The sequence below is a fragment of the Saccoglossus kowalevskii genome, chromosome 17 (genome assembly GCF_978046115.1).
Source record: "Saccoglossus kowalevskii chromosome 17, keSacKowa6.1, whole genome shotgun sequence".
Lineage (NCBI taxonomy): Eukaryota > Metazoa > Hemichordata > Enteropneusta > Harrimaniidae > Saccoglossus > Saccoglossus kowalevskii.
Genome location: NC_140657.1, coordinates 25,690,458 through 25,717,185, shown reverse-complemented (window position 1 = coordinate 25,717,185; position 26,728 = coordinate 25,690,458). Strand labels below are relative to the sequence as shown.

At 33.1% G+C, this 26,728-nt stretch overlaps 1 protein-coding gene across 3 annotated transcripts in view; it reads left to right on the top strand.

Moving 5' to 3' along the window:
- The window catches only part of LOC100374571 (uncharacterized), a 49,717-nt gene that overhangs the window by 9,913 nt on the left and 13,076 nt on the right, over nucleotides 1-26,728 (top strand). For all 3 annotated transcript variants that reach the window (XM_085491798.1, XM_085491797.1, XM_078008546.2), the window contains exon 2: nucleotides 25,548-25,718. In XM_085491798.1, coding sequence (XP_085347924.1) covers nucleotides 25,548-25,718 — 171 coding nt within the window. The remainder of the gene's footprint in view (nucleotides 1-25,547; nucleotides 25,719-26,728) is intronic.

Sequence of the window (26,728 nt, the reverse complement as noted above, 5' to 3'; positions counted from 1 at the left end):
TTGAGAAAAAAAACTATCAGCAGGCGATAATGACCTTTTATATATTGGTCAGATTTGTTTGTGATTTCTCAACTACAATGTATTGTATTTATGGTTTCAATTTTGAATAATTTAAACATATGTATATTAATAGGTGATTTTCCGAACAATTGCGAGATCTCACGGGATGCATGAAAGACGTGCGTCGAACGTCTGCCGCAAAAATCGAACAATTTGATTTTGAACTAGAATTTCTTTATTTCGCAGCTTACATTGACCGGCCGATCTTCGACAGAGAAATATTGCTTCCGAATACCCTTACTTAATCGAAATTGCCCATCATTAAATGTGGACAGCACATTATTAAGCATGGAAATGTCCGAAATACTTTCGCGTTTGTCGAATCCCACGCGATGTTTGACGCCACTACGACGCTATGACCTTTGTTTGTCCTGTTTTTACGTTCGATTTCACGCATAACGCGTGATTCTCGCAGTGTACGGAAAATGGTCTATTAACCAAACCATAGATACGTGTACATTGTCTGTCATTGTTAGCCCCTGTTTTATTTACACAAATATTCAAAAAAGTATACATGTATCTGTCGAATAGGATATGTGTGTATGTTTCTTATATCCTATTTACTCAGTATGTCCTCTTGAATTTAAAACTTGAAAGCATTATTGGCGCTATTGTGTTGTGTTGGATATGGGTCATGTGTGGCATATACAATGTTAGTTCACACAAAATTTGATCTATGCTGTATGCTGAATGTGGCGTTTTAACTAATTACATGTGCATTTGTACATGTACTAGTTAATTTGGCTTTGTTGTGCTTTATTAGAGATGCGTTTCTAGTTATTGCGGTACTTGTATCTTTTGGAAAATGTTAAAGCCTTATTCTGACTACATAATTGACCTAGTTGCAATCGGAGGCAATCATAATGTCTCTAATCAGCATACAGGCAAAACCTGTATATTTCACTGTTACCGTACATCACAAGATCAAAACCTGTCTATTTTTAGCCAATTTAAGCCAGACTTTTATTATCCCTTGTTTCGTGAACAGGAGCCAAAAATGAAACAAAAATAAAATTTTATTTCAGCGTAATTTCTCGCACCCGCGACTTGCGAGTGCAAAAAATTGCTAAAAAAATAATTTTTTTCTTCATTTTTTTTTTCGCTCCCCATCTTGCGCAGATCAATACTTTATGCGCGTTAGTTGACAGTGAATCCCGGGTATCGACCTCTCTGCGTGCTGCTTGAGACAACGAGGAGAACATGGTGGCGGCGTGGTTTGTGGTAACACGCTGTGAAACTCTGTCGTCAAAAACCGAGAAATCCCTCATTAGTGCTGAAAATTGTGCCCCAATTGGCGACATTGTCAACCAGGTTATACACGGAATAACATTTTATTTCATTTCTTCTCTTCGATCAATGATCTCACTTACAATTCTTTGAGAATCTCACAAATCTAATGGAAAAAAAGAATTAATTTTATTTTTATTTTTAGCACCTTGAATTTAAATAGCCACACCTCCACATTCCCATAGCTTCACAAAGCGTACAATGGTGTAAGTCATGATCTTCTATATTCTGAGGGTTCCTGATTTCAGAGTCAATATTTCTGAAAAAATATGATAGAATTATTTGATGATTTGATGTTTAAGGCAGTCTGGAGACATCTAGACAATGACTTTCATGTCCACTGTGAATTTTGAACGTTGCAGGACTTGTATCAGGAATTTAATTTCTGAATTATGAGGGTACTGAAAGTGTGAAGTAAACATTTATGGACACCAGTGTAACCTAATACTGACCAATATGTAATTTGAATGAATAATTATTATGTAATTAGCATAAATGAAAAATTCCTTGAGAACACCATTGATGATGAGACACTTAAGGAAGAAAGTAGAACTACTGCATAAAACTTTCATGTTCACTTGGAAATTTCTTTCCTTCTAAGTTAGGTTTGTATGTACATGTAGTTCTAGATAAAAAAATGATTAGAAATTAAATTGCCAATCTAATTTACAAGTTTTTAGCAAAAAAATAGTTATGCTGAACTAATCTTTTAGTGTAAGATTAAGTAATCCACAATATTTGCTAGGTTACATCTCAAAAATCGTACAAAGTATTAACTGACTCAAGACCAAATCCACTGTCTAGACACGCAGGAATGAATGTCCATTTCATACCTCGCTACACCAAAAGCTTAATTGCATTCGTTGTACCGAGGCTGTGAAACTCTGTACTGTTTTATCACCGATCTGTGACAAGTTATTCTCAACACATTTGCCTTAAAATAAAAGTATGAGGTGTGAACATCTCAGGTGTTGGAATTGCTGAATATTTTAAATTCACTTGAAGAGTGGCAGCCATATTTGATGGTTGTCAGTGTTTTTATGATTGCCCTTTGAATAAATCACTAAATGACAAAATATGGCGTTAGGATCATGCGAATAAATTTGAGCATAAATCGCAAATTTTAAGATGTACATGAAAACTTCCTGAAAAATGCTATACAGTTTTTTGTGAGTGAATTTGTCCTTCTAAACACCATCCCTTCGATTGCCAAAGACAACTTTTGTCACCTTTACAATATAAAATTTCATAATTTTGTTCACGTTTTGTGATCAAACCATGTAGGCAATGAGAAATTATGTTCACCTGGTTGTGATTTTAGAAAAATATATAAAACCAGAAAAAAATTACAACCAATCAACAGTTAAAGAAGTTTACAGTTATGTAACTGTCGAAGCATTATTAAACCTAAGGTCTATGGTTAAACTTTGACTGCAAATGTTCATACCTACGTTCAAACGATTACAGTAATATTTGTCAAATTGATGTATTTGAAGACTGGGGCAAAATAAATAAATTCTGTGTTTTCTGTCACTTTTTTGGAAGGAAAATCAAAAAGTTTAATTTATGCAAATGAGCTGAAAATTATTTATTTCTATGCAAATTAGCTTTTGATTTTATGTCCCGAGTACTTCCTTCTGTGTAGTGATTTTTATATATCTGACAACAAACTTAGTTGTGATTTTTCACATCTGGAGTTAAACTATGATTACGTCCTCACAGAAACCTGAAACTATAACTCATTGAGAAAAATGAAAGGAAAAATTCCTGTTTACCTACGCAATATTTTTTAAGACCGAAACAAGAAACACCAAATTTATTTTTATTTGACCCTTAATAAATTGATTTACCATATTAAGGTAGCGAGACTATTATTTGTGTTGAAAATTACGATTTTCACATTTATTTATTAATTGATGAAATGCACTATAAACTTTCATCTGATAAAGTCAACGTAACCTAGAATGTCATGTAAGTTGGTTAAAATATAGATTTTCTGAAGGGAAGCAAGGCAGCTTCAGTAGTGTTTTCCCAAATCAACAACACAGGTTTAATCTGTGTGCCTATAAGTTTCAAAGATAAACTCAAGACAAAGCAATGTTAGGATGTGTTATCAGTAGCTATCTGACACACAATGAGTGTTTCCAAACATTTGAGTGGTTTGTCTCCGCCCCTGTTTATTTCACAGATTAGTCATTTGCATATGAATGTGTCAAACACAAGGTCACACAGCCACTTAAAAAAATCATTGATTTTGGTGTTTTCATCTGCCGATTTTATCGAATTACACCTACTCCATTCCTTTATTTTTTGGTTTCCAATAGCCTTATACATTTGAATGCCCCTACAACATGTTAAAAGAGACCTTGATGTGAAAACAAATCGCTTGTGCCGATAAACAAGCTTAAAAATCTTTGCTGTGACTTCATCAACGATTTCTAGGAGTTTATGTTTTTCAAAATACTAGGTCTTTAACAAAAAATAATGTATACTTATTGTCGTCGGATTAACACCAAATTTTCACAGCTCTAAGGTTACAATGAGAGGAACTTGAATGTGTCCAGACAAACTATTTCATGGATTATTTACCAACATGTTGTGGTTTGAGTTGGGGGCAATGCGACTAAAACAGAAATTAAAATTCAGGACACTACTTTTCAAAACGCACTGCTTGAATAAAACTGACCAGACACATTCAATTTACCAGACTATTGAACAACTAGGAAAAGTGAAAAAAAAACTTCTTATCACCAGCATAAATGCGTAATTATTTTTTTTACAAAAAAAGTAATTTTTCACTTTTGATTAACTAACTCAGCGTAGAATGCAGATACGGACATGGCAAACACGCCTTTGTAAAGCTTGAAGTCTGGCGATTCTAAAAATATATACTTTCCTGGGTTTATTTGTAGTCATTTGGTCCATAGTTCCATGTTTGGTCACAATTAGAAGATGAAAACAAGTATGCAAATAATAGTCCCGTTTTTTTTTTGTTTTTTTTTTAAGTGTACCACTTGCCTTAACAACCGCAGATAAAAGATACACTAAATATAGTTCTGTATTGGCTGTTTCAGTTGTGTAGAACAGAAAAATTAAAATACATCAGTATTCATGTTTTTTTTATCCATCCCCTGATAGATTTCATGTTACTACATTTGTTTGTGTTAAAGATCACAGCATGAATGGTAACAATACCTTATTGTGACAGTCTATTCAGTGCTTGCGCAAACAAAACCAACCAACCAGTCTGACCAGATAAACATCTTTCAAAGAATTGTCTGAAAAGGATGTGACCTTTGACTTTGAGTTATAAGAGGAGCTGCCCAGACAGATACTAAGCTGCATCGTCATGTAGTCTGAAATAATTTATAAATACCTAAAATCTGTTGGTGAATGCTCATAAAATGATAAGACTTCTAATAAAGTGTAATATAGTTCCGCCATCAACTTGTAAGTTGTAGTGATAGAAAGATGTATATACAATTCAATGAGTTCTGCTCCTTATTATTAATGGCTGTCAAAAAATTATGCAGAACGTTTATTTTTTGACTACTAGTGTTCAGAAAGTTAAATTCAAAATAGACATATTTTTTAATATCATCTTAGCGTATTGATTACTTTATATTGACACAGCCCTAATTCTCAAATAGACATTAAAATAGACTGGTTTGCTCAGCAGTCTAGAAACAAGATTGTTTGCTTAGAAACAGAATATTTCTCATTGGAGCGTTTAAAGATAATATTGTTGGGAAATTGCACATTTCTGTAGTCTTGTACTTTTCATGGGCTCAAATTGTGAAGTCTTGTTTTCTCAATTGAATTCATCCCGTGACAGACATGTCCTGCACTCTGTAATATGAAAACACTGGATATTATTTTACCAGTTTAGAAAAATAATAATATTAAGAATAGCGATATTAATTTCGCTAATTGTTGACAGTTTAGTGAGCTGTGTGTTAGAGGTCTGTCAGGTATGTGAGGTTCGGTTAATGCAGACTGGTCGCCAGATGTGTCTCCTATTGATTCACACTGCCTGTTTGTCTGATCGTGAAAGATCACAGAACCCTGGTGTAAAAACACCAGAATGTTGATGGTGTCTGAGTTACTATAAAAGTGCATGTAGCAGTAACAGTTTTAAAATCCTGGCAAGGAAGACTTTGTTATGTCGGGATTCATTTTTATTTTTCATTGATATTAAATATATAAATATTAAAAGTCAAATTTGGCCAATATTTATTCTAGAAAATCATGTTAGCTTTTGCCAATTTAAATTTTTACCTCCCAAATAAAGAAAGTTAGCTTAAAGTGAAAATCACCTACCGGTACTTTAAAATACCGTACTTTATTTTAGCTGGAATTAATTTTTGCTGAAAAGACTTTGGGTGTTTTGTATCACAGAATTTATTTTTACTGATATTTCATGAGTTGAATGTAAAATATAGGAAAAACAAATTTTATTCACTGGATTTTATTTTCACTGAATCACCCATTCAGTGAAAGTAGCGAATATAAATTCCAAGTGAAAATAATTACTAGTACAGTACAAGTATGTTCTGTTCTTTTCTGTTGTTAGTGATTCACATGTACTTGTATACATGTATGTGCTTTGTTCAGCACAAAACACCTCCAGCTTTATTTACATGTCAGAGTAAATCTTTTTATATCCTATTTGTGCATGGAGAGGTTTTAAAAGTACACTAACACTAAGACACTAAGTTTTTTTTCGTTTAAGCGTATTCAATGTGAACATAAAACTTTAATTCTCAACAAGGATGAAAGGACCAGTTACTGAAACAAAGCCCTATTCCCCACAAAACCCACCAGATACAAAACCCACTTACCACAAAAGCCACTCACCGTGAAGCTACTGTAAAATCTGTATTAGAAGCTGCGGCTTCTATTAAAATGGTACAATGCAACAAAAGGGATGCGGCTTCTATTAAAGTATCTACACATATAAGAAATTGTGATTGTTTGGTACTCAATTGCTCAAAAAGAATGGGTGCGACTTATATTAGAGATTTCAAGGTACTAGTTCTAAATGGTAAAATGTATTTTATTAATTTTCTGCCAGACGTATACGTCTTGGGTTATTAAGACACTAAATTAAAAGATGTTTTAATTAATACCTCCAGGTTTCATGCATATATGTACTCATCCTATCGCCCTCTCCCTACGAGTTTCAAACTGAAATTATCACCATAGTGTCTTTGCATGTACAAATCAGACGACAGTGTGGTGGCCATCTTGAAATTCTTTGTATGTTCCACCATTTGCACGATTGAAGGTTTCAGTTCTTTAGCTGCAGGTGTTCTTGACAACTCAACCGAACTGTTCCGGTATGGCTGGATAAAATATCGTATTTTCCTTGCAGCATTGATCAATTATGCAAGCGGTTTACCTCATGATAATAATAAATCTTTTATGCATTTTTTTTCATGTATATTTCAAAAGAGGCTATAAGATTATTAGTTATTTTTAGAACTAATTTGGATAAGTGTGGGAACGAAATTGAATTGGAGACAATTCATTTTTAAATTCAAAATTGTAGATGGTAATATTCAAATGTTAAAGAATCAGGTAAGAATTTTAATCGTCAAATAACTTGTATAAGGTTTATTCTATAAGAACAAATACCATATTTGCTCTTTTATTATCAAAATAGAAATGCACATAAACCATAAAATGGTATTTATTGCATGCTTGATCATTAAAATAAAGTTTAGTTAGACTGCACCGCTGTCATTTACATAGGCACATGAACTACAAATATAGCAATACAGTATTAAAGAGATATTAAAATGACAGGTGTTCCATGACATCTACACTCTAAATCTAGCACCCCAGTCGTAAAGATAGAGCAACTGTTGACTGAGACATGATCTTCCAAATTTTAAATGGGTTACTCTACTTGTAGCTGACATAAAAATGTAAACTTTTCGCATAAAACGCACAATAAACTCTTGTCATTCAAAATGAACTGTACAAAAGAGGTACACTTTTTGAACTCGTGTCTACAATAGATTGTACTTGTAGTCAACACAGTGGTATGACTTGTGTTGTACTTTGTTTTGTCCACATTGTTATAGATCCTGTAAATGGGCATAATATGATCTCTTCAACTTGATAGCTATGAATGTACAATACATGGACACGACACGTCGCTTTGCCTTGCATTAAATAGCAATAGCTTTCAAGGCACATGTATAGTGTAATGCTTATGATTTGTCTGTGATATTTATTACCATATTTACTCTATTAATAGAAACTCATCTCCAGTAAAAGTGCACATAAAACAGAAAAATTGGATCATTAAAATACAACTTATTTTGACCATTGCGTAAATTTATACATTTATATGCTACTACACTACACTATACTATAAATTATATTGTGTGTGTATACTGCATTAAATTATTTGCTAAATTTTTATATACTTGCATATTTCATATTTATGAGACATTTAAGAAACCCTATTAGTAGAACTACACAAACAATGTGCATGTCTGCTGGAACATTCCCTGGATCCAAATTTATTTATAGAATCAAGACGTTTGTTTTCATCGTTTCCCAAATACGAGTAAGTAGGTACAGAGTTCAAATGGATAGGTAGGACATGTGTTTACAGGTTATGTGTTTAACATAATGACGTAAGATATGATGTCATTGCACATGCAGCACAGCTGTATCAGATGCTACTAATGATTTTGCATAATTCTGCTAAAAACCCCTATATTGTTAAAAATGTTATACAAAATATGCTTTTGTATAAACCACCCCAGTCATTGCAGCCTGTCAGTATGGCTCCCGTGAGATCATGACATACAACGCATATGTTGTTAGAATCTGATTACATGTGCTGCTAACATGCGAAATTCAATAAATTCCCTTCTCACTATAGAATTCACAACTACTAATGTAAAAATTGAGGAATTTTGCAAGTCATTCCAGGCAGAATGTAATTCCTATATTCTCTGTACTGTGTGCACTCGTCTCTTTTTGTTTCAAAATCTGAAAAGTATTTGCAACATATTTAGTATGGGAACTATGAATGTGGCTTTAAAACATTATCAAATAATAATCAAATTTTACAAAAAGACATTATTTATTTTATGACTAGCAGAGTCTCATTAACATACATCTATTTTCCATATTTTGAGAAAATGTTCAACGAATTGTTAAACTACAGGTACGCGTACCGGTATATAATCCCAACTTCCACACCATGTCACTTTCACTTTCACTGTCATTGTCGATTGTCGTCATTTCACACCAAGGAGATAGAGAGCTGTTATTCTGTCACATCGGTTTAGATTTAAAATTGATAACGATTCTAAAATCTATTACCGGGTACTATTAGTGATGGTGAAACTGAATTATAATATACATGTAATGCTAATTTCGCTTAAGTTCTGATTTTTACCTAACCTTTGATATGAACTCTGCATGCATACATGTACATGTACAGGGAGAGTCAGCTCTGTGTTTCAATAAACCCAACCCTCTCAGGGGAAAATTGCAGTCCAGACAATATGCAAATTAAAAGTTCCCATAATAATCTTTAATAGAGATCGTCATATTTATGCATTAGGGTATAGGATATTGACCTCTCCAGTGGGCATTATCTCTTATAAAATCTACTGAGCAGGGCAATATTATTATTATAGTATACTACATGTATTTCCCAACTCAAATTACATTCTCTGTTGCTGGAAGAATGTAAATAAGTAGAGAGTAATGTATATCTCTTAGAAATGAAGCACTTCAAATTATTGGTTGTGATTTTTTTCTAGCTGTTCGTTCCAACTTGTTCTTGTATTATATTCAATGTTATTGTAAAGCATTTTAATTCACTAGAGACAACATTATGAAATATATTTAATGGAGATGTCATTAGTACCTTGCCACATGCACCTTTGAAAATGCATTCACCAAAGGATTTAGTGTATGCAAAGGCTCATGGGACAAAGCTGGGAGTCAAGATGTCACAGGGGTCCTTAACCTTTAGAATATAAGTCAACTTTATTTTTTTTAACCGGCATCTGTACGCAATGTAAAATGATGGCTATTTGGTCTACAGTTATCAACAAATTCTCTTGAAATTTTGGGAGAAAAAAAATATGGCAAAACATTGTCTTCGTGAAAGTAGTAAACATTTAACAGTTTTTATTTTCTGTTTATTTACAATTAAATGCTATGAAATTGAAAGATGAAATTGGGACTGTTCATAAATCCTTAGTTATTTTGAAAATCATTTGAAAAGTCACTGTTCCCATCTCTATCACTTCATCCAGATTAATAAAACGAAAAAATTAAATTTATATTGATTATAATAATGTGAACAATAAGTCTCCATTTAATAATTTAATACATTCAAACTGAGAGTATGCACATTTAATACCAGAATATATTTATCTGGCCACCCACATACAGATGCAGTCAAGCATAAGTTTATCATGTAGCATTGACAGACTGTTGGCTTCAATTTAAAAACTCATCTTCTTATTTCCCAATGTTGTTACATTTTCATTCTTATTTCTGTAGATGCCAATTTTCCATTAATTATCCATCATTTCCTGCGTCTACGTTGTGCGTGGACAATTTTAACAATAATTAAAAAATAATTTGTATAATATTAATAATTATAGCCAAAATAATATAGATGTAATAGTTGTCTTATGATATACCGGTACATGTACTACATGTGTGATGGTACTATATTTAGTGATGTTTCAGTTTGCTATGACCTCAAACTAGTCATCAAAATCACAGATTTGTTTTAATCATTCCAGCTGCCAAGTCAGAATTATATGTAAATAATTAAAATAATAAATAAAATATTAGAAGAAAAATATGAGTTAAATTTAAGCATATATTCGTATTGAAGCTGATGATGATGATGTTGACATGTTTCCATGGTTACAATGCATTTATAATTTATTTTTTCCCCCACTCGGCAGGATATTTTACATTATCAGCAGAGATTAAATATTGAATATGAAACCGAAAAGTGGCGGTATTTTTATATGCTTGAGTACATAGTAAATAACTGTTTCCAGGCAAGTGGACTGATTGATGAGGTATGCTACAGTAACTATGACAGTTGGTTATAACAGGAATATGATTAGTTCCATCTTGATGCTCTTTGAAGGTCACGACTGATGAAATATCACTAATTAAGTCCTAAAATAGAACTAGGCTGTTGTTATTATTTTGATGTTGCCACCAGATATGAAAGTTTCTTGATGACAATCTGGGGTGTTATTGTATGCAGATGAAACTGCAGTGGTCATGCTGTCTGATGAAAATATAGAAAAGATTAAATATCATCTGTCATTTTGTTGTTTGTCTCGGATTTGCTACCACTTTTATCGTATTTGCTCTTTTAGTAGCGCATACAGTTACGTGAATGGCATATATTTTTTTATGGTCAAAATCAGTATTTTATATTTCAACGATTTATATACAGCTAATGTGATATTTTGGTTTACTGTCAAATACTTTATTTTCGCTCAGAATTCATTTTCGCTGAAGTAATGATTCAGTGAAAATAAAATCCAGCGAATATACTTTTTTTCCTATATTTTACATATTCTAAATTCCACACAAAACACCCAAAACGTCCTTTCAGTGAACATTAATTGCAGCTAAAACATTTTACAGTATATATGCTTCTATTGGAAATGCTATTGTAGTATTGTAAATAACATACATGTACAAGGTGAATACATTGTACATTACATGTACTTAAAGTAAGTTTGACATGGAGATTTAAAAATGTTTACTTTAATATTATGATACATGAAGGTTTTTATAATAACCAATATCACAAAAATATCATCCAGGGTTATTTTCTCAGATCGCAATACTGCATTTACTCTAATACATGTAGAATCGTATGTTGGATCATTGTAGTATTTTGGTGAGAAAGACAAAAAATCCGTTCAACAGAGCGTTTTTATGTATGTGAATATAAATGCTGAACTTTGCATGCCTGGCTAGAGGAAGTATAATATTATATTCATGTACTAGTCACTAGATTGTGGAAGTCGATATGATATACAACTTTACATGCATTTGTAAATCTACATAAATAGCGTTCATGCACAGCTCTTTGGCACGGGCTAAGAGGTCAAATATCTTAGCTCGTGCCATGAAAACGTGCGTGAACGCTTAGCAGAGGCTAAAAAACACTAAGTACGGATTAAATCTGGCCAGTTTTTAAGACCTGGTCCAGATCCTTAGCACAGTCAAATGAAGTGTACTTGAATTGCTTAGCTCAGACTAAGCGCCCTATTGCATTCATTTTCGGTTTGCCATTTCAGACATGACAATCAATGCGAGCACATCTAGAGATATCGTTATAAAGAAAACAATGAACTGACAAATTGGCTCTTGTTATTCCGCTATCTGCGCTTTTGGAATTTGCTCTACCGGTAGTATTGTTTTATAACCTTAGAACTAACATGTATACATTTGTACCTTTGTATTACTGCAGTAATCATAGTTAAAATGACTGAAGATTTTTGTATATTTTTATAAAGTCTAGCCATTACTTAGCCCGTGCTAACCATCATTTCTGCAACTGGCCTATCGAATATGCAAATTTATGAGATTAGCTTAAGCTTGTACTTCATGTAGCATGAAAAAACTATATTCAGACCTGATGATGTCAAGAATTACATTCTTGCACAGTTTTAATGTCAAGTAACAGTGAAGTAAGTCTTCTGCATCTGAGAAAGCCAATGGAATCCAAGACACTGTGGGCGATTCCATGTGGATTCAATTGTCATGATGGGATAATTGTTCTTTGATCTTATTAGTGTCACTGTCACATTGCTGACATTTATAGCATACCACTGATTGTCACTATCATGGGTTGTCTGGCATCAATATTTACATTTTTGACATGTGCTTCACAGCAGTTATTGGCTGATAGACTAGGATCAAGTTCACATCTGTTTTTTGCGTCCATTTACCCAACTTAAGTTACATTGGTGCTGGAAGAGAAAGAAATGTGAACGTGTTATGCTTGTGTGGAGAGGCTTCGAGTTTGGCATTTTTTAAAGTCCCTTGGAAGGGTGCGTATAAGCACTGGTGCAACACTGGCTTAAAAACAGGTGTTATGTCAGTGTGGAGGGGCTTAAATATGGTGGAGTTCAAGCTCCCTTGGGAAGATGACAACACTGGCGACCATTCGCAAAGGGATATGTACTAGTAAGTGCATTTAAATCTTAAACTGAATTTAAGTGCCACAGTCAACTGTATTTATGTTTGTCTTTTTTGAAAGTAGATACTCACATGCAAATTGTGTTCAATTTCAAGGCAGTTCAGTTTGTTATATTGATCTGTAAATTTTGTTGAACTCTAAATATGGTTCCAACATAAAGCTTAAAAATAGTTTATATATATGTACATTATTATAATATACGTGGCACAGAATCGTTACTGTAACTTGTATTGCTCGATTGAACAAATACAAAATAGACAGAAATGAAATATATGGTGAATCAAAGCATTGCCCATCAATGAGTCATCACCATTGTGTGCATTGTCCAATGACCGCCATATTTACGCCATTTGTGACCAGCGTGAATGCAAGACTATGAGTTCTTTATCTTCTTAATTACCGAGCGCAACTATGTTACGCTGACTTAACTTTTCTACTTGTCTATTTCATCCAATACTGATATGCTGTTGGGGTGGTCTTCGACAGTTTAGGATTTGTTTAAAATATCAGCTTGACTGAATGTGTATGTTATGTCTGTATAAGAGTCAGTCAGAGTAGTTCTGTCTCTCTGTATACACACTGTCTGCTGGTCACTTCGTGCATAGCATCTTTGAATCACCACACCATTGCTGGGACAGAAGGAGGGACGTGGTCGAGGGCACGAGTCAAACTAGCTACGATGAAACTGTTGAAACCTGTGCTTTCAAAAATATTAATTTCATGCATGACGACGTTTTTCCATTATTTGTAATGTCAAAAATGACATAATTCCGGCTTTTAAAGTATGATATAAATTTGTACCATGTTCTCACTGGACCAATCCATCTTTTCTGATTAAATAAACTTCAAATAGTGCTTAAAATAGTATTATAATTTATAGTTCTGTCTCAGTATAGAAAATAAATATAAGTGTTGAACTTCCTTTAACAATTTACAAGAGGTAACAGATTTAAAATTAATGCATTATGTTTTGTTATGTGCAGTTGGTTACATTTATTAGTCCAAAAATATCAGGTTACTTTCTTTTTACTTGTGTAGCATGATCCAAACTCCAAATACACATTTACCTCTTGTTTTCAAATTTGTTGAAGCTGGGTTTCTGTTAACCCTTCCCGATTCGTCAATAGCAAATTACACTTAGATTGGGTTGAGTTGCATAATAGTCTGATTTTATTTTATTTTATTGTATGAACTTGTTCGCAAAACCCAGATAAAAACTTTCTTGCACAAAGACACAAATCAAACTTGCATTTTTCAGTTGTTTACCATTGGTGTCTGTAGTATAACATTTTCACCACATGCGTGTATAAAAATATTAGTTACATATGGGGAAAAATTACATCTACTGGTAATAATTAATAAACTTTAATAAATGCTAATTTTTTTTAAAAAGTTGTTTTTAACTTGCATTCCTATGAAAATTGTTCCAAAAATGTGACAAATAAAAAAACAAAAGTTGAGCCTGTGTCCAAATCAAAACATTTGTAACACTTCTGAAACAAAAATTGTCGAGTTTTTTTCACCCGGGTGGTCATTGCGGAACACTTGTTTGAATTGTGTGTAAACAAACAATGTAATTTACATGCGTTGTTTACATCACCATGGTATTCATATCAAACACGACATAGCATGAAGACCATCGCTATTCAGTGTCACTGATTTCAAACTATGGATTATTCTGGAGGAATGGTCATCATTTATAAAACATGTCATTGCCCACAGAGAAGTCAATGAATTAATCATCAGGAAAACATATTGCTTAATATAAAGTGCTTGACCTGAGCGATGTTGCAATGATTTAGCGTGTTTGTCTCATGCATCGTAAAGGTTGTGGGTTCAGTTCCTGAAGCCGGCTGTTTACTCAGTAGCTTATAGATACATTCTCTCCTGCCTTTCAAACATGGCATGGCTTCAGGGGAATCATTTTCCGAACCAAAATTGATAAAATTGGCTTGCATTATCACTATGGTGACTTGTTGGCCATCATAGCAATAATTTATCACTATGCCTCTGTGAATTTGAAACATATTCACCTGTCAACGCCTTTTTTCATTTTTGTTGTTGATACCGATGGAGCCTTTCAGATGGTGACATGGTGTTATTGCGATAATAGCTATAACTATTTATTTAATAATATTTCCTGTGTCATTAGTGCCAATTTGTAATCGCAAAAACGTGAACACTGAAAGCATAGTACTGTGGAATACTTTATTTTGCTTGGAATTAATTTTTCGCTATTTTCGTCGAAGGAATAATTCAGTGAAAATAAAATCCAGTGAATATACCTTTTTCCCTATCTTTTACATTCAACTTCCCAAAAATCAGTGAAAATAAATTCCATATAACACACATAAAAAGTCATTTCAGCGAAAATTAATTCCAGTGAAAATAAAGTATTTTACAGTATATATAATAGTGCATTATACCCGTAGAATAGTGGGCTCAAACTGTTTAACTTTGGATAAACAATAGATCCAATTTAGCATAACAATGAATACAATAGATGCAATCAACATATTTATATTGTTATGCAAATTAGCCAATCCTATGATAACCTTAGTAAGTCTATAAAGCACATTATCATTGTAAAAAAGATGGCCACCGGGTTGTGTCTTGGCCTCCAGAGGGCACCATATATTAAATCCACAGGAATTATGTATAAGATGACACTTACTGAGGTCCTAGAAGAAATATCAATTATAAGTCGCCAACTTAAGCCTCACTCAGAAAGTCTCACAGATGATTTTATGTGCCATCTCCATCATAGTGTGCACCATGTGTCATAATTTTCTATGGTCCTTATCATGTTATCGATTTCAACAACAGGACAGCTACTTAATCCTTAGTTTTCACTACGTATTTCGCCTTGTGTAGGGAAACATTACCCATAGGATTTGGTCATTTTTACTATATGTCACTGTAATTGCTATATACCCCCCTCCCTCGAGAGAAGCAAACACTATGAGTGTGAAATGATGTGCTTGTGTAAACAACAAATAAATTACAATTTTAGTTTTTGTGTGTTTCTGTTTGAGATGCACTTCTAATAAATTCAATACAATATATAATAGAAATATTCATATGTACATTGCACTCAAAAGACCAGATCAGCAATTGTAAATATGTACTTCTGTGTGAATCAATCACTTCAAATGCAGTTGTTAATGCAGCTGAAATGACAGCTAATGAGAGCAACACTTCATTCATTGCCATAGCAACCTAGACAAACCGATCTGGGGCTCCTGTCTGCTCGACAACATTTACATTTTTATGATGTACTGTGCTTGGCAATGTGGTGTTCATTATATGTGTTGTTAACTTTTATATTTAAATCATTGCCATGTGAACTGCAGGGTGAGTCCAATTGGAAGATAGCGTTGTATTCAGCCAAACTGTTCTATGTTATACAATTATGGGTATTTTTCGGGGCAAAATTCAATGTTTGACTATTGTTCATGCGATTACCGGTATGCCCTTAAAAATTCCTGCAGTTCTTTATAATAGAACGATTTGCTGAACTTAACACTATCCTCAAAAGGGGCCGTTTTTCAATGCTGTTAACTGGTAGTATACATTGCCTAAACTCAAATACAAGGCATGCATTCCTTGTCCATAATGTAACCTGCTTTAAAAACTTGTCCTTTTTCTGCATTATAACTATTTCACCATATTTGCAGTAGCGTATACATGTACATGTACACTTACGTAAATGACAGAGCTGCCTAAAAAGTCCTAGTTTAATGATCCATCATTTAATTAATGTAATTGTTGGTATATGTGCGTTTATATTGGGAATGAGCTTCTTCTGGAGCCAATATGCTGATTAGTACATGGTGTGAAATTTTACAGAGACCATTGCTCTTAGAGTAAGTTCAAGTCGTGTATCAATTATGACGAAATATTTAAACTGATTGAGGAGTACATGTATAATTTTACTTCGTTTCTGTGTACTAATATTCAGCGAGTTAGAACAGTACAGAATACTAATTTTGTAATGTACTACAACCAATCAAACGCAACCTATGTGCAGTGCATTATGGGAGAAAACTTTTCATGTGAATATAACGGATGAATATTATCGTACTGGTAACTCGCCAAATATCAAAGTATTACAATTTGTGTCACTGACATGTATTGTAGACCGCTTTAATTTAGTGAGAGACAAATATTTGAGAACATGGTGAGTCAGTGAAGATGGCAAAATTTTGACGTAGAGAAAATTTCTCTTGTGTCTTACAAATGCCTTGACCTTTCCACCATCGGTTCCCTCTTTTTATCACAAATTCACAAAATAATCTCATTTATAGTCTGCACTTTCCTTCAGAAGATTGGGACAAAAATAGCCAAATTTTTTGAGTAAACACTGAAAATTGTCTCAAATTTTATCTGTCGGCTCCAAAATTAGGGTTCATTTCTAGAAATATTAAAGAATATAAGAAAAAAGTGCAGAAAACTTTGGACGAGAAAATCTTGTGGTGAAAAAATTAAAATCCTCAAATTGTAAAAATCCCTAGCGACAAAAATAAAACGGTTCCCACTATGACCTGTTTAACCATTGTCATGTAGAAAAATATTGAGATACATACATGTACATGAACAAATATTTTTTCCATAGAAACCATAGAAAATATAGTTTACATGAAATTTCAGACTTGTTTCTCAAAAAAATTTTATTTTTAAATTGTTGGTATCTTTAAATGGCATAAACCCATAATAACGAAAGTGCAAAGAAAAAAAACAAAACATATACGGTAATATTTAATTCAGCACGAATCTCTTTAACTGAGAAACTGTCACGGCAAAAAATTGTTACCACAATTCATATGTTCCCATAATTGAGGTCATGACAGAATTGTCCCATCTTTTTGAAATATTCATGTTCCAATTTTTATTCCACCATCAGGTTGCAGCTTTATTTAAATTATGTTATCGTGCAATGAACTGAAAGATCCTCGCATGACAAAGTTGGCCGCAAATGGTATTTTGCAATTAAAAGCATAATGCGATATGCCGCTCAATATGTACCGGTACATTTGTACATGTACATGTGCATGCACAAGGTGATGGTATCTGGTAATATATTCGGTGCATCACAACTATGCGAACAGTTTATTAAAGAAGAAGCCTTAAATGAAATTACCCAGAACTTATTCTTTTTACGATAAATTGTTCTCCAGCCTAATTTTCGAAAAAATGATTGTATTTCAATGGATAGTTGCCACTTCGGCACTATTATAAAGCTTTTACCATAGGCAGAAATATGGTAGAATGATTATGCCATTTCTCAAATTGTAGGATGATGTCATATGTACTTTTTGTTGTCCTGAATTATTTAAAAATCTGGGTTTTAAAAAGTATCAAAAAATGCATTTTTCTTTAATATTGTGTTCTATGATATTGTTCTAAAAATAATGATTTTTGAAAAACATTTTTTCTGAAATAACATCACTGTAACACAAAAAATATTGCTATTACATTCTGTCACTGACTGCTTTGACAATTTCGCCAAACTTATGTTTATTTGACTACATGTATATGTATGACGGACCAAGTGAAAAAACAAATTCACGCAATGGTTGCTATGGTGATATCGAAGTCGGAAGGGTGGCTCGTCTGAGGCATAATATAGCCGAGACGATTGAAACAATACACACTGAAGTATATCTGAGCATTAGATGAGTATGCCAAATACAGCTTGACGTCAATAGTGTTTCACCTCGAGTGCAAAGTGCAGTTGAAGTCATTTTCTTCAGTTCTCTCAGGTTAAGACGGGTCAGAACACAAAGAAACAGAATACGCTGAATCAGCTTAAAGCTGTCAAACTGAGCATGACATGCCTTGCCAGAGTTTTTTTTCTTTTTTTCGGCTTTTCTAATAGGATCCTGGTATGGATGTCGGAAGGGCTGATGATTGGAATGACATGTGTGCGACTCTTATTAATGATGGCTTATCCGTTGGCTGGTATCAAAAAAAGTAATCGCATTGCAAATGGTTTTCATCATTCTATAATGTAATTCAGGCGGTGTTACATTGTAATTCATTAAATGCTCTCTCGATATGTATTCATAGGAAGTGAAATGTTGGTGTGTTTGCACTTTTATATGGGGTGGTGTCGGCAGGTGTCTGGGTTGGTTGGTGTGTGATTCGGGAAAAAAACAGTGAGTGAGTGAGTCGTGGTTCATTGAATGCAAGTTGACTACACAGTACATTCGTGTACTACATGTATTAATCATTAATCACTATGGGGAATTTTGTGATTTTCCAATTACTGTAATATCGTAATCTCTCTGAACATGGTACATAGTGCAGCGCCCTCGTGAGATATGTCATTGTCCCTCTAGTGGTCAATTGTTGAAATCTTCATTTTTTTTTTCAGGCAAAATATAAAATGAAATTAGCAAACTAATATTACCATTTCTCTGAATGTCTAATCTATTGAAAAATGCTGTATCACTGTTATGTTCTCTATCCAAATGCATTTATAGTGCTACTTGGCCTTGATGGTGCCCTACATACAAGAACAAGTAGATCTAGTATGCACTGAGTAACCAACATATAATAAAGAGAAATATGGCCTACTTTACTTAGGGATGAACCAATTGAATAGAAGGGGGTAAACAAATAACCTCTATCCAGCTTTGTACATTTATTCTTTTCACAACCAGTTCCCTCTTTTCGTCACAAATTTTCAAAATAGGTTCGTTTATTGTCTGCACTTTCCTTCAGAAGACATTGGGACAAAAATAACCATTGAGTAAAAACTGAAGATTGACCCAAATTTTGTCTGTTGGCTTAGGGTTTATTTTCAGAAATATTAAAGAAAAATATGCAGAAAAATTAATTTTTAGTAGCATGCAGTGAGTATACAATTCCATTTGTGGGCAGATTGCCCTCCCCCCACTCCCCTCTCATTAAAATGATTTATGTAAACTATTATAGTGTTGATTCAAATAACCATAATTCAGTGTCTTAATATTTTTTGTGTCATGTCTCATTACATGTAACTTAATATTTAAGTTTATTTTTTATCGTGTTGCAATTATATGAAGATACTTTTCCCTTTTTTTTCTCTCCAAATAACAGTGAATACAATTACACAGTGATTACCTGATTAATATTCACATAACTGTTTAATGCAACATTATTATGTGGTACAAACTCACTTGATTACTTATTTGATTTAATTAGATGCACCTTACTCTGTCCGCTGTTTTTACCCATCATTTCCAGATGGCTTACATTCTATCATGAGGTCTCAGAGCACATCCACAACTCATTTAATGCACAATAAATCCTATAGTGAAATCCTAAATTAGGTTCTATAAGATTAACAAAGTTAGAAATAAATTGAAAGTTCACAACTGCAATGCGCACCATATTCGCTCTATTTTGAACATGTTCAACAGAAGTAATCTGAGTAAGTTTTTTATATTTTATATACCTTTTTTTTCTCATCTCCTCATTAATTTTTTTTTTTTTACTTATTGCTGTTGTCTGAACAGTTTACGTCAACAATTTTTCATCAAAAACTGTTCTTTTTTGTGAAGCAAGTGATAAAAATCCACACAAAAAGAAACTGGTGAAATATTAATGCCTATATATGGTACATTTGTGTCTAAAAAAAAAATGTTGACTTTGTTCACCAACAACAACACATTGTTTACATTGCTTACTCTTTTAGTCCTTTGTTCGTAATAGGTTTGATTAATCAATTGATTGAGAAATTAATTAGAAATGGTGAAAGCTTCCATTAGTAGGTAAATCGTATGACTAATGACCAACCCACATTTGAAACGTAAGTTATATACATGTAACTTTAACACATAGCCAGCTGAAATCCTCCATGGATTGCCAAAATGAATGGAGTAAAAATGGTGTCTGCAGACGCTAGGCCACAATTATTCCATTGGTGAAACGTTTTTTTTTTTTTTTTCAGATTTATGTAATTGTTATTAAACTGAGAATTCCAGTATTTGCTGTGTCTAAATTTCACAAAAATCGCTTTCTCTCTGTAATTTTCCCAGCTAAAATATTATGTGATTTTGCTTGATTTGTGAAAAAAATGAATTACTGTAAAATACTTTATTTAGCTTAAAATTTACTTTTGGTATTTCCGCTGGAGGGGGGGGGGGGGGGCTTGATTCAGTGAAAATAAAATTCAGTGAATATACATCAGTTCATCAAAAATCAGTAAAAATAAATTCCATACAAAACCTCCCAAAAGTCTTTTAATTAATTCAAGCTAAAATAAAGTATTTTGCAGTAATAGTACACTCCTACATATACATGTACATCATTTGTGCATTTTCTGTGTGTTCATTTCACAGAAGAGAATATATTCAGAAACTCGATTGCTAGCTTTCACTTTATATCGTGTAATACAGCAACATATGAGCTCATCTGCATGTACTTGGTATTCTAAAGGTATCCCCCCAATGTTCTGTGTTCGTCTGACACGCAATAATGACACTATGCCTGCAGGGGGGAAGATAGTAGGTGTAATGTCTGCATCTAAATATTACATGAAACTTCGTTGCAGTCATGAATGTACAAGAATGTAACAAATTATCAATTTTAAGAAGTTACAAAGGTCAGTTTGACTTTTGTGATTGTGGCGTACATCGTAACCCCCAGATTTATGTATTGGTTAAAATGTATGTGTACTTTTATTTGTTTCACAGTTGGATTATAGAACAGAATGTGATTGACATGATCTTCTTCTGTACACTGAGGATTAAACTTCAGAATTTATGTCTCTAGTTGTCACAGAAGCTGCAAAAAAAATCACTGAAAAAAAAAAGAAAATCTGTACTACGTAACAGAGAAAAGCAATAAATTTTCAGCAACTTCATAGTGTTAAAAATAATCTAACTCAAAACTAAGTGAAGGAAAAAGACAATTTGCACCAAACTATCGAAGTTTCTAATGGACAATGTACTGTAAACCGCTTAATTTCTGATAGAAATTTTCAGGATTTTATGGCATCGTGTGCAATTTGAACTGCTGAAAAATTTTATAATTTTCAATTTGTTTCTTGTTAAAATGAAGCGGTGTACAGTATACTGGTATGCGGTACAAGAAAACAGTCAATTACCTTTGTTGACTGTCAGTCACTTGCTTCCTAGATGTGAATGCAAATTGTATGGGAACTAACACCGATATCAGTTTTGAACTTTCAACAAACCTTCTGTTCAACCATGTTTTACCTTTTCCTACCTCATCTAATTACCATGATTAAAAACACAAAACATATGGCCAGGCTATGAGTTTTTACATGTCCTAGTTTTAATAGACATATTTACTGCTTTCACAGATTTCCACCATGTTTGTAATTAAACCCAGGGCAGTTCAAGTGGCTGGCTCTCAATTGACTTCAAATGAGGTTTCTCAAGGGATCACTACATATGTACATGATATGGTCGACTTGCTTTGATTACTTGACCGTAATATCAAGACTATTCAACAATCCGCTTCTTATGTGAATAGTTAGAATGTTTTGGCCAGTGGAAATTTATATATATATCGGCGTATTAAATTTTTATCAAATAAGTTTTTAATTTTTCAAGTGTGCCATTAAACAAGATTATGTTGTGTTGTCCAAGGATCTGAGCTTTCACTCAGGATAAAAATATTTTAGCTGTGTTGCTAATTCTAAATTATTTTACTTATCCAATTACCAACTTGTTATAGCCGCCCATTTTGAAATAGAGAGATAATATACATGTACATGTATACCTTTTGAGACTGGTGAGGAATTAACCTAGAAGACATTTATAATTATTCAGGTCGTCATTGTGGGCCAACCTGCTGTACTGCTTGTTTGTTCAGAGCGATAAATAATTTGTGGGAGTGAGAGCAATAATTAAGTTGTTCATCTACTGATCATTTGTGTATTATGGAAAAAAGAAATTTCTTTTGAAAATAATGGAATAATATCTCTATGAAAACTCACTAAAATTGAATGATAACTTTTTCTAACAAATTGTTACGTCACTATCACTTAGTAAAATGACTAAATACGGTGATTTAGTTACCAAGGAAACCAATGCCTTTATAAATTTAATTTAAATTTAATCTCTAAATGTTCTCTGGCTGTCCAATGTTGTGTGTTTTCTGGTTTGCAATGGCTGTGTTATATAAAGTGTCAACAAATTGGCATTTTATCTTCATTGCGGTCAGAAACTCCTTAAATCAAAACAAAGCTGTGAGCTATTATTAACTACAAGACATGGTGTCAGTAAAACATGTAAGGTACTACTCTACTAGCTCTGTAATGGAAGCTAATCTTGTCTCTAGGAGGGATTACAAAAGAATGTCATGAAGTGAACTGTTGATTGACATAATTGCTATTGCAAGTCGCTGGAATTTGCTCGTTTTTCAAGTAACTTCTTTCCATGGTTGGTCAATAGAGGGCGCTATCCCATAATGCAAAAATAGCTCCTTTCTCGAGAGACCAATTTTGAAAAAAATCATGGCATTTTGTAACTATAAAATTGATGCCGGAGATTGATTCATCGCAAATGTCCTTGAATTGCAAAAATGCAATAAATTTATTTAATAGAACGTAGACATATTGCCTTTTCAGTATTTTGCTATGAAACAAAACAATGTGAACCAAATTCAATGAAATGAATTCAACATTCTTACTGTTCAGATGAGTTATTATAAAACCATATTGAATTATTTAATAGCTATAAATAGAACATTATTAAATTTGTAAATGAAATCTGGTTTGATTGTCCCAAAATGCTATTATTCAGGTGTTTAATTCTCAAATATACTAAACCGTAATTTTTTTAAATAATGGGTGTGTCTGATTTTCATGTGTAATTTATTTTGTGTTGCAGTTAGTAAAATAATCTGCCTTTTCCCTATAAAGTGATGATGAAATTATTATGTAAAAAAGGCAAAAAAAGAGGTTCTCGTCATCAAAAGTACTCAAAAGAATAATTTAATGATCTAATGTTAAAAATTTAACATATTTTGTGGTACTAAATGATCTTATAATATAAAAAAAAAAAAAAAAACCATGTCATACATGTATATGTATATTCATTTTTAAATTTTTCTAGGAAATTGGTTGAAATGGGGAGAAAGGTACATTATATGTAAAATGGGAGTTTTATATGCTGCATTTTGTCTTCTACAAATTAAACTCTGAATTTCTTTTGTCAACTTTACAAAAAAAAAACAGGACAGGTTTTTCCGTTTTTTTTAAAACTTTTGGTATGATCTGCAGCTAATAGGAAATCATCTATAAAGTCTTGTAAATTTCTAGCATCAAAAGTGAAAGTGGTTTTCTGTATGTCAAAAATTCGCCAAACAAAACAGTAAATGTATTTTGGCACGCACATGTTCATGTATCCTTTGGAGAGTTTTCAAGGAGGTATTGCATGTGAATACCTGACTGGAATTCTTTTGATACTACTTGGGGAAGGTGACTTTAATTGTAAGGTCAAAGACAAGCCATGTACACAGGTGTCTGGTTTATATATGGAACTTCAGTTTAAACTGGTTTATATGTATACTAAGTCTGACCACAGTGTTTGTGAAGTCTTACCACATACAGCTATAATCTGACATTGATATGTCTAGAAAAGTGATATGAACATTATTACTTCCTGTCATGTGATCATTTTAGGGATGAGCCATTAAAGATAATGGGGTGGTATTTGCTATTCTCCTCACTCTCTTCCAGCATAGAACAAGAAAATTGTTATACCTTCAGAACACGATACAGTTATTGATTTTAAAATTATTGACGTTGATAATTGAGTTTGATACAAACAGTCTCTGCTCAGCAAGATAATTGTCTGTCCTGTTTACCTCATAGTGTGCCTTTTATTCCTCATTAAATTAAATTTTTTTTTTTATTATATTGTTTAGTTCAAATGCCATATTCAATTTGTAAAATGAGACAGGCCTTTTTATTCTTCTCAGTTAACAAACCAACAATATATTTTATGGGATATATTTTTATTCTGTTCCATAAAATCATGATTGATGACCTGAGGTGATTGACCTGGTATGCAAATGAGTATTTATTCTGAGTCAGAGCATAGAGGGTCTATGGTCAGAGCCAGTAAATGTTAAGCCAGTAAATGTTACAAGGGATAAACAGCCGTGATTGATTGCATCTAATTTACATAACAGTTTCAGTTTAAACAACTATGCAAAGTGAGTTTTGAAGTGTGCACACAGTGACTAGACTTATAGGTGAATGACCTGGTATGCAAATAAGACATTTTCAGGTGACTCAGTTTCTTGCTGGGTTAAGCTACAGTGTATCATGTTAATTTTTGAGGAAAACCACTAGATAATGGCACTATTTATAGGTAAAAATTTCTCAAATTTTTTTTGTTTTGTTTGATGCTGTTCTGTAGTGTTCTGGTGTGGAAACTTAGATCCATTTTAGCTTAGTACATGTATATCATCCTCAGCAAAAATCACTTTCATTGATTGAAATATACATACAATGTAGGAAATGATCACGTTAATTATTCTAATTTTAATATACCTCTCTGAAAATAATGTGAACCACTTTATTTTTGCAAAAATCATGAAATTGTCACTAAATAATGAATACATAGTAAAGGGTATCAGAAGAAACCTGTACAGTAGGTGACTACTTGTATATCAAGTCGTGTTCTATGTGGGTCCCATGCAACATTTCCAACACATGTGAAATACATGGTTTACAGAAAATGTTATGTTCTTTCAAAGTACAAATATCATGCTGATGTTTTTGAGGCAAATCACCATTACGTGTAGTCTTTATAAAATTATTACTTCATGTAAATTGCCCTCTCTCCAACTTCCTATTTTCATGATACAGGAAATTAAAGCGAATCACATGAATGGATCAGAAATCTTCATCATTGAATCGCATTCATATACACAGTATTCTTAGGTTTGATTTCTTAGTGCATAAAGCTGACTTATTGTATCTACCTTTACTGTATATTCACAGAGAATCTGCATGAAGCTTTTATAGCTCGGCCGTTACCCACCCATCCCAAGGGAGAATCTCCTCGCTGGGGATCTAAAGAGTCATTACTGACCAATCCAGATGATAAGGATCATTTTATGGTTTTGTATGATTTCAACGGTAGTGGGGAAAATCAGCTTTGTGTATCAAAAGGTAGGTGAAAAACTTTTAAACAAAAGTCCAAAGAGTAGAGCTATTTAAATTACTGATTGAATTCATATAGGGTGTCGACTAGGTTTATAGGTTTTTATACTGCGAGTGTACAATGGGTGGTTCTTTCTCAGATTTGTTCATTTCAGGACGCTATCTTCTATTTTAGTGAATTTTTTGGTTAATTTTTTTTTTTTTTAATTTTTATTAGGGAAAGCTATTCTTTCTTATTTTGTATGTACCTGACATGTACTAGTACATTTGGTAGAACTCTGGCAAGATTTAGTCATTTTCATGATGATAACTTCAAGTATATAATTTCAGTGAACTTTTTTGTCATTTTTGTTAAAAAATGCTACATTTTACAATGCTATATTTTAACACAAGAAAGCAAGCAGATGGTGGTGATTAAATTGTGTTGTGAAACAGCTGGTCAAGCTCAGTCTTTAAGAGTATTTTTTTCACTTGCTGAAATAGTTGACTTACAAACTGCAAAAATACCTGTTGTTAAAAATTCCTGTATAACTTTTTGTTAACAGTGAAGCATGAATTAAACTCAATTTATTTTCCCATCCTAAACAAGTACATTTCAATATTAGCTGGTTATACTTTGCCAATTGAGATGGGCACTTTTTTTTAAATGTTTTTTGTGCCAGGCGACAGTTCCGGACATTGAATGTCACTGTTGTCACTCCTGACTTTTTTTTTTTAAGTGTAAATTACAAGTGCTAGTGCTGACACATAGTGTCATTTTTCCACAGAAGTCATTTTCTGTTTGGGACTACATGACAGGGCTGTGTGGCCATCTCTCTATAAAATGGCAATTTTAATGCGCTATCCTGACGTCAACCAGGCTTGGTCGAACACACGCACCTGCAGACCTTAACCAAGGTTCCCCAATGTCGCATTCGTTAGTGAATGAATCTCGGCCAGTGGAATTGGCCTTCCCATTGAGCCTGTGGCACACTCACCCAGGGTAGGGGTCGACCCTTTGATGTTCAGCCTAAGGTTGG